This window comes from Triticum dicoccoides, chromosome 2B, assembly GCF_002162155.2.
Source record: "Triticum dicoccoides isolate Atlit2015 ecotype Zavitan chromosome 2B, WEW_v2.0, whole genome shotgun sequence".
Taxonomy (NCBI): Eukaryota; Viridiplantae; Streptophyta; class Magnoliopsida; order Poales; family Poaceae; genus Triticum; species Triticum dicoccoides.
The window spans coordinates 681187225-681197347 of record NC_041383.1 but is presented as its reverse complement, the minus strand read 5'-3'; the positions used below and the strand labels follow the sequence as shown (position 1 = coordinate 681197347).

Here is a 10123-nt window from a genome sequence, read left to right as displayed (position 1 = left end):
CGACATCACAGACAGGGCTTTAAAAGAAATGCCACAGTCGGACGTCTGAGCGACATCAGAAACAGGGCTTTAAAAGAAATGCCACAGTCGGGCGTCTGAGCGACACCACATAAAGGGCTTTAAAAGAGATGCCACAGTCGGGCGTCTAAGCGACACCACATAAAGGGCTTTAAAAGAAATGCCACAGTCGGACGTCTGAGCGACATCACAGACAGGGCTTTAAAAGAAATGTCACAGTCGGGCGTCTGAGCGACACCACATAAAGGGCTTTAAAAGAAATAATCATAGTGAATATCCCGGAGGTAGCACCATCCTAGAGATATTCGATAATACCAAAAATATCACGGGTTAGCCCACAACAAAAATAACAATCATCACTATCACATGTCACAAGTTGTAATATCAGTTCTGATTTAATAATTTCACCTCCGAAGACCGACACTAAGACTGACACTCGACCCATCCCAGACTGTAATCCTTAACCATGGACACGGCTATTCGAATAGGTTTAATCTCTGCAGAGGGTGTACTCTTTACCCACGAGTAACGGATTTCTTTAGTCCATCGGAACTAATTCCGTCTATGGTCTTTTTGTTGAAAACACACCTAACTTGCACACACCAGCTTAACTCACACGTGTCTGGAATCACCCACGACACCTGTCAAGCAAACTCTAAGTGGGGAGGCTACAACCTCGCGTAGCATGGGATCAAATTTATATTGCGCGCTCTAAGGGGTGGCCTCCCCTCTCGGTCTCAACCGGAAACACCCATGCCCCCGGACCAGGTGGCCTGCCTACCAGCTACAACCGGTATCTTCCACCCTGGCCTCTCTGTACGGTGTGTGCTAGAAAGAGATTGACAACTTACTGAACCGTACTCTACTTGTTGTAGAGACGAGTGGTAGTACGAAACAAGTATGGGGGTTACTGGAACAAGACTCGATCTATGGTCGACTCAGGAGGTTTAAGTATTCCCTGCATGATTAGCATAACGAATATATTTCAACCAACAAAGTCACCTCTCATTATACCTTACCATGCCATACCGGACATAACCGTCCCGACGGAGACCGGCGACAAACTCATGCCTACCCAAGGCCGAGGTTTTTCCCGGGTTCCTTCCGGTATGCATGCAAGGCACATGAGGATGATCGTCATCACAAGTATGCTCATTTCCAACATCATGGAAATCACCAATATGCATTCATGCAAATGATCACATCACATGAAATAACAACTCTCCGAAATAAGGTGGTATGATAAACGTGTCAACGAACACCCAAAAATATCATGCCAGGATTCAGAATGCTTGCCTTCAGGTCAAGGGAAGGCAGGGTGCATTTCAACCTCTTGAAATATTTCTCCTCTCTTCAAAAATCCTATTTTAGAAATATAAATGAATTAACACACAAAATAAAAACATCACAAAAAGTTGCTTGGAAAATTTTTCAATTAAATCTTAAAATAAACTAGATCAAATTTGAGAGAGGTAGGAAAAAGAATTAATTCATTTGGAGTTATATTTAAAAAGATAAAGCCAGTCAAAGATTTGGTCAAGAATCTGTTTTTAATAATAAACAGAAAAGAAAACGCTTCGGGCAGAATGCGCCTTCAAAAAGGGGAGACGTACTCGGGGTCTTTACGCTTCCACTTAAACGCGTGGAGGCGGGGCTGGGTCACTGACAGTGGGTCCAGGGGGCCCACTGGTCAGGTTTAACCAGTCCCCACTCCCTCCTCTTCTCTACCCGACCAGAGGCGGGGCGTCCGGCGATCGTCGCCGGCGAACGGCGTTCCTTCGCGGGCATCTGAGTGCAGGGATGGATCCGCCACTCCTAGGCGGTCCTTCCGGTGGTTGCAGGGTCTCCAGGGGTGGAGGGAGTCGGCGGCGGCGAGCTCCGCTGCGGAGGGGGGCTTCGGTGACAAAGTGATTTTTGGGCTGTGGTGGTCTCCGACCAAAAATTGATCGAGGGGTTGCACTCGTTAGAGGGAGGGGGAGTTCTTGGTGGAGAGATTGGAGAAGGAGAGGCCCTGGTGGTGACGGAATCGACCGGTGCTTGGCGGCGACCGAACTGGCCAGACTCGGGGAAGAAGGCCCTCCCCTCCTCGAATGTTGGCCAGGGTAGCGCTAGGAGGATCACTGGAGGTTGAACGAGGGCTGGATGGAGCTCCGGGGCCCTTCTATAGGCGGTGGAGGCCGGTTTGATGCGGCCGGCGATAAGGACGATGGTGAACCGCCTCCCTGTAGCGTCAGGGCATCGTGGCGAGGACGGTAGCTAGCCGACGGGCGAGGTGATAAGTTTGCGCTGTTCACTGGGGCAGGTGGCGAGCCGAGGTGGCTTGGGCGGCGCTGGCCTGAGCAGGGCTATCGGGCGGCCGTGGCGGCTAGTCATTGGCTTGCCGGGGATGCAGCGAGGCTCTGCTTGGTGCGTTGCGGTGAGGGGGAGCATGCAGCACGCAAGGGGACACGGCGTGCTGGCTGCGGTCGGTCACGGGCTGGGGTGAGTGCAGGGTGTGACGCGGCGACTCGGGTGTCGCTCGTGCAATACGCGCGCTCTGGGCGCGTCCAGTGCACGCACGGAAGGTGTTCGACATAATGTCGTGGCATGCTACAGGTCACATGTGAGGGTGGCAAGCAACAGAGCTAGGTTGTTGATAGAGTGAAGCTCAGAGGACAAGGTGGTTTGGTCAGGAGACCAAGTTGACAATGCCAACAACAATTCATGTCAAATCTGATCATGCACTCCAGGTGTTTGACAAAATGCCACGGGCACTTAGGCTTTTCTTGGAGTGGCCAAATCTTCTAGATTGAAGTCTATTTGGATGCATAAGAGGGTGGTGAAGTTAGTTTGCAAAAGGGAGAAACTTGCTAGTGCAAGTTTTGCAAAACTACACTTCTGGGCAGGGAGTGAATGGTATCATTTCATGAACCAAAAATGATCAAATGAGTGTATGCTCCTGGACTTATGGTTTTAGTAGGGTGGTCTACAAGTAGGATCAAGAATCAAGGGCCAGAGGGCAAGTAAGACTAAGGTTGCTGTACAAACTATCATGATGGACCAAAATGAAGATGAGATTGGTTCTCTCAAAAATTTCAAAGATCATCCCTGGATTATTGCATATAATGGAATCATATGCTCCTACTGACATCCCATAATTTTGGTGGAATCTAGAAACAAATATTTAAAAGGGTTGCAGTACAAAAATGCCTACTGGACCAGAGAAGAAAAACATGTGTAGCACTCAAAATATGCAATGAATGAACTATATTATTGCATAAAAGTGATTTAGAGACATCACATGACATCTCCAAATTTTGGCTAGATTTTTAGATAAATCTATCAACTGGTTGTAGTTCAAAAAGAGCTTCAAAACTTAAAACAAGTCATTTTAATGAATATAGCTCAGGGTGGAATAATTTAATAAATAAACCTACTGATTAGGAAATTGTTGAGATGGCATAGAAGTTCAATATGTTTGGAAGGATCCACTTGGGAAAAATAAATCCTTAATATTAAAAGAAAGGTTTTGAAATCAACAGAAATATTCTTGCAGGCAAAAAAAATTTAACTCTTGGCAAAATTTTAATAATTAAAACCTGGTTAAAATTTTGGGGTGTTACAAATGCCGATAACGCCAGTATCCCTCTCGGTTGTTTTAAGTGCCCGGAGGGTGTGAAGCAACAAGAGACATCAAAAAAGGTTTACACAGGGTCTTAATCTAAAAAGAAACCTTTGAGCAGGGCCCTGTTGCACGTCTTCGCCTTTGTCTCCATTGTGTCGTATCCTGGAAGGGTGTAGCACGATGATCGTCTGTAAAAGAGGAAAAACCCAGGTGAAAGACTTCGTGCGAAAAGTTAGTTATTCTTAATGAACCATAAAAATGCAATCTATTATTGTATTAATAGGGTTGAGCCGAACTATGGGCCTTTTTACATGCGGGTAGCCCCTAGCACCATCTATGGGGGTATATCCATCGACCCAAGCTCAGCTTTATCTGGGCTGCTATGACTAGTGGTGCGACAGACTCGTCTAACCGTGTCTGCGGTCTTGACGACCGGTCATTTATTCTATTTTGGAGCGGCCGTTTAGTGTTTGGATGCTAGAGCCTCCACATATTCTTTCGCACGTAAGGAACACTCTGTATTTCTGCTAACTATAATGACGCCACGTGGACCGGGCATCTCAAGTTTAAGATAAGCGTAGTGCGGTACTGCATTGAAACAAGCGAAAGTCGTTCTTCCGAGTAGTGCGTGATAGCCGCTTCAGAATGGAGCGATGTCGAAAATTAATTCTTCGCTTCATAAGTTGTCGGGAGAACCGAATACAACCTCTAGTAGTAGAGAGCCCGTGCAGCGGGCCTCTATGCTTGGTATTACTCCTTTAAAGGTAGTACTGCTTTGGCTTATTCTTGACGGGTCTATCCCCATCTTGCGGACAGTGTCCTGATATATCAGATTAAGACTATTGCCGCCATCCATGAGGACTCGGGTGAGATGGTATCCGTTAATTATTGGGTTGACCACCAAGGCAGCCGATCCTCCGTGTCGGATACTACACTACTAGAAAAAGGGCTATAGATGAGATTGACACTAATGGTGCACCGGACAAGTGGTGCGCCATTAGTACATACTAATGGCGCACCACCTTCTGATACGCCATTAGAGTTGAAACTACTAATGGCGCACCTGGCCCAGGGTGCGCCATTAGTATCAAAAAAAATTTGAACTAGTGCGCCTGTCCAAACATACTAATGGCGCATCCAGACACAGTGCGCCATTACTAGTTATAACTAGTAATGGTGCACCTGTCGGAAAGTGCGCCACTAATGTTGTTTTTTTAATTATATTTTTTATTCCTTTTTTTGCAAAACTACTAATGGCGCACTGTTCCACCGTGCGCCATTACTAGTTTTAACTAGTAATGGCGCACCAGTAAGAGATGCGCCATTGCTATCTATACGTATGGCGCACCCCTACCAGTGCGCCATTGCTATCACCCCTTATCCCCTCCCTCTTGTCACGTTCTCTCCCCCTCACCTTCCTCCTGACACACCCACCCACCTCCCTCGACTTTGATTTAGATCGGGAAGCCCCGGCCGCCCGCCTCTTCCTCTCCCTCCTGACCACGGCGAGCTCCCTTCCCCCTCCCTCACACCAGATCCAGGGCATGGAGCCGTGGTGAGCTCCTTCCCCAACCCTCCTCACCAGATCCAGAGGAGAGCAGGTGACCACGTCCTCCGGCGACGGCGTTGCTCCGGGGTGTGGAGGCCGCCGAGCTGCAGGAGGAGGAGCTCCCTGCCACCCCAAGGCCCCAGATCCAGCCACCACGGACAAGGAGCCCGCGGCCATGGCGACCTAGCAGGCACCACAGGAGGAGGCCGGCCATGGCGACACCGGATCTGGCATCTCCGGGGTCCTCTACAAGTGGGTCAACTACGGCCGCGGATGGCGGCCCCGCTGGTTCGCGCTCAGCGACGGCGTGCTCTCCTACTACAAGATCCACGGGCCCGACCGCATCGACCTCTCCCGCGACACCGACCGCGGCGCCAAGGTCATCGGCGAGGACTCGCTCCGCCGCCTCGCGCGCCCCTCCTCCGCCTCCGCCCCCCACTCCAACGGCCACGGCCACCACCAGACGCCCCGCAAGCCCCTCAGCGAAATCCACCTCAAGGTCAGTCGCCCGCTCGATGCTTCGATTCGCTCCTCTGATCCGCAGATCCATTTCCCTCTGTCTCTGACGCTGAAACGGGTGGTTGACGTGCAGGTGTCGACCGTCAGAGAGAGCAGATCGGACGACAGGAGGTTCTCCATCTTCTCGGGGACCAAGAGGCTGCACCTGCGGGCCGAGACGAGGGAGGACAGGGCCGCATGGCTCGAGGCGCTCTGTGCCACCAAGGAGATGTTCCCGAGGATGTCCACCAGCGAGATGGTCGGGCCGGGGGACACTGCGGCGGCCGCGGCGGTCTCCACCGAGCGCCTGAAGAAGCGCCTGCAGCAGGAAGGGGTCAGCGATGCTGCCATTGCTGACAGCGAGAGGATCGTGCGGGAGGAGTTCGAGGCGCTGCACAAGCAGCTTGTGCTTCTCAAGCAGAAGCAGGCGCTACTCCTTGACACGCTCCGCCACCTAGAGGTATTCATATCTATTTGACCCTGCTTCGAACAGAACTTGATCGTGCATGGGAGTAGGAAATTTTGGTGTCCACTGCATGGTGTGATATTGTGCCATTCTCTACATGGTTTAATTAATGAAGAAACAAGTACAGAGCTACTGACGTACGCTGGTGAATTTCTGACTTACGCTGGTGAATAACTCCACACACATATACCATCTAAAATAGCTGTAACTCTAGAATGTCAGACAAAACTGTGGTGGTTTGGTTCAATATGAGCATTGCTGATTGGTTAGCCGAAGTGTAAGCAAACTATATACATGCATGAGCGGATGGACATCATATTTACTAGGGTTGTCTTTGGTTCACGGGATAGCTTTGACTGGCTATGGGTATCCCAAATGGTTAGAGATAGCCATCTATGCTTTTGGTTCGAGGGACGAGGGGTGGATAGGTTGACCATTCAATCAGCATGGACCGTTTGATAACTGTTTGATACGTGATAACCACTTTTTTAGTTGTAAATTAGTAACTTGTAGTTCCGTTAGCAACAGTTTTGGAGATCAGTCTAGATCTTCTCCCTCTCTCCCTTTCCATTCATGATTTCTTCATTTGTTGTTCTTAGATACCAACTTTCCGAGGTCTTGAATGCACATATTGGATTTCTCTTTTATGGAGTCCTCGGTGTTCCTTGCAAACTCTCTTTGGATTATATCATGAATGTCGATTCAATATTTGATTTACTTTTGTTGACAACTTAAATTACCATTCCTCTTTTTTCAGAAGGAAGTGGTAGCGAGTCTGATGATTACAATGAACCACAAGATCCTGCTGAAGAGGAGACTGACGATGAAGAGAACATATATTTTGATACAACTGATTTCCTTTCATCTAGTTCTTTTAAAAGCAGTGGATCTGATTTCCAAAGATCTGAAGCTGGTTCAGATGATGAGGACGACTACCCGATGGATGGAATTGATCCTTCTATGAAGTCTGTTGGAATTAATTATCCATATGTGAGAAGGCGTAAGAAGCTACCAGATCCAGTTGAGAAAGAGAAGGGTGTTAGTTTGTGTTCAAAGATCAAGGACAACATAGGAAAGGATCTTACCAAAGTCTGTCTGCCTGTTTACTTCAATGAACCTCTTTCATCATTACAAAAATGTTTCGAGGATCTTGAGTATTCCTACCTTATTGATCGTGCATATGAATGGGGCAAAAGGGTATGTCTTCTTCCTCATTATTCTCAGCATGTGACAGGAAGTGCGTGACTTTCCCTTTCATACTACTCCCTCCGTTCCAAAATAGATGACCCAACTTTGTACTAAAGTTAGTACAAAGCTGAGTCATCTATTTTTGAACGGAGGGAGTAGAACTTAAGTAGTTTAACCTGAAACATAAGTAGCTTAGAGGTGGTTTTGTTCGATTTTGCACCGTGTCCTCTACTCCTCTTCAGGTTGTTCTTGTTATCTCCTGCTTTGCAGTTGTAGTATATATCCAATCTTAGTTTTGGTTTGTACCAAAGAGGATATCAATGTACTTATGTGATTACTCCTGTTTGTGTCCTACATATTACACCTTTATGCAATGTCTTCCGTTTTACTCTAAACTCATTCGAGTGCATTCTAAATCCGCCTCTAACACTTCTTGGTGTCATTATGTTTAACCTGTTCTCTACCATTTTGTTTCTTTGCAAAGATGTCAGAACTTTTCTGTGTGCATGTTATCTGTAGTAGTGGCAATAACTAACTTGTGATTGGACATGTTTATTTGCTTATTTCTATCATGAGATGAACCACATTTATGCATCTTACATCTCTATGTTGAATACTCAGGGGGATAGTGTGATGAGGATTCTAAGCGTTGCAGCATTTGTTGTTTCTGGTTATGCCTCTACGGATGGAAGGAGTTGTAAGCCCTTCAACCCTCTTCTTGGGGAGACCTATGAAGCAGATTATCCAGATAAAGGTCTTCGTTTTTTCTCAGAAAAGATATTTTTATGAACCTTTAGAAATCCAGTAATATGAAGAACAAGTTCTTACTGTTGGTTAGCATAGTCCACTGTTCATTCTCCTAACTTATTTCTTACATTCTGATAGTGAGTTTATGTAACGTAACACCTTAAACTTCTCCATGAACTAGTTTGAATACTGCTTTCAGAACAGCCCGCTGCAATACTGCTGCAGTGCCCCATGTAGTCGTTACTTCGGATTTTCTACTCTGTACATGTTGAATCATCAAATAGCCTTTCTTTTGTAGACTAACAGATATTTGAGGCCACTACAGATTTTCTTGAAGTTTAGTTTATTTGCTTCTGCATGTTGGTTTACATAAAAATATTCAATACCACCTGCGAGGTTAGTCATCATCCAATGGTTGTTTCATGCCACTGTGAGGGAAATGGTTGGAGGTTTTGGGCAGATAGCAACCTAAAGAGCAAGTTCTGGGGTCGCTCCATTCAACTTGATCCTGTTGGTGTGTTAACACTGGAGTTTGATGATGGTGAAGTTTTCCAGTGGAGCAAGGTATTATTACCTAGTTATCAAGAAATGGTTAACTCTGTGAAATGATTGACTCTGTGAAATGATTAACTGAAAATATGCTATCACAGGTGACCACTTCCATTTACAATCTCATATTGGGTAAACTGTACTGTGATCACTATGGTACTATGCGCATTCAAGGTAATCGCGAATATTCATGTAAGCTGAAGTTCAAGGAGCAATCAATTATTGATCGCAACCCTCATCAGGTATTTAATAAATTGCATGTATACTAGATGTATTTTGTATGCTTGTTCTTCTGATTTCTCCTTTTATTTCCTAACTTTGCAGTTTGTTTGTCACTAAGATGATGCTTTTCCATGCATATTAGTTAAAGCAAGTGATGCATCTGTGCCTTTTGGCAAGACATATTTTTAGCAGTTTATATATATTCATTTGAAAGCATAATGGGTTCACCTTTTAACAATGTGTATCGATTTCCTTTGAAAAATAGTTGGTGTTTAATGTGATGTTTCTCAAAGTTTTGGCACCCAGGAATTTTAGAATCTAACTTGAAAATGATACAAGTCTTGAGCCTTATGCTATTATTTTGAAAAAAAAGGCAATATTGCGCACAAATAAAATAAATAGTATTTTGGCTCAGAAATCAACTACTGAATTCAAAGGACCATTTTGACCCTATTGTGCTCCGAAATCAACTATTGAATTCAAAGGACCATTTTGGCCCTATAGTGCTCTGAATAGTTTGATCATATTCCAACTTCAGCCTTTTGGGCAGTGAAGCCTCATACAGAGGGTGGGCTTTTATCTAGAAATAGGCTGAAATGTTACTTGTACCACCTGAATAAAACAGTGAGAATTGAAAGCATAAAGCTCATTGACTCCCAATCCAGAAATGTTCCATCCTACCAGCCAAATGTAGACATGATAACTTCAGCCAATCTGCTTCATTAGTTACGAATGGTTTCATTAGATAATAATGAGTAAGTGAAGAAGTTGAATGGAAATAGTCGATATTTGCATTGTGGCTGTTGGATTAATCAGCCTATGTAGTATGTACAAATGCTTAGAAGGTGATCCGAAGTTTAGTTGGTTGTCGAAGAAGAATAAATTCATAAATCAAATGTGCAAAATTAGTCCAGTCATCTCAGTTTCAGGTTCATAGAGAAGATATTGATTTCTATATATGATTTAGCCAATTGAAATTCACACTGCACTATGCCTGTCTCACTGAAGTTGTTAGTTACTTTGTCTGAAAAAATGACAGTATTGACATGTTATAAATAGTTTGTTTGTGTTTCTGTTTATTTTGTTACATTTTGCAGGGATAAAGTGAAGAAAAAGAAGAAAAGATTACTAGAAGATTAGCTTTAGTTTTTTTTATTTCCTTGCAATTTTCCTTTTATTGGAAACTTGTAAAGACATTGTAATATTCTTACTATAATAAAAATTGGAGACTAATATGATGAATTGTATTTGGAGACTAATATGATGAATTGTATTCAAAGAC

The 10123-nt window shown here is 45.0% G+C and overlaps 1 protein-coding gene across 1 annotated transcript in view; it reads left to right on the top strand.

Annotated features, from left to right (window-relative positions):
• LOC119361136 (oxysterol-binding protein-related protein 1C-like) overlaps positions 1-8490 on the top strand; it is a gene marked incomplete at its 3' end in the record, with an annotated part of 34787 nt that extends 26297 nt beyond the window's left edge. Inside the window, exons 4-9 of the mRNA XM_037626493.1 lie at positions 5362-5670; positions 5764-6129; positions 6735-6750; positions 6893-7332; positions 7945-8100; positions 8467-8490. Of these exons, the coding sequence (XP_037482390.1) occupies positions 5362-5670; positions 5764-6129; positions 6735-6750; positions 6893-7332; positions 7945-8100; positions 8467-8490 (1311 nt within the window). The remainder of the gene's footprint in view (positions 1-5361; positions 5671-5763; positions 6130-6734; positions 6751-6892; positions 7333-7944; positions 8101-8466) is intronic.
• Between the last annotated feature and the right edge of the window lie 1633 nt (positions 8491-10123).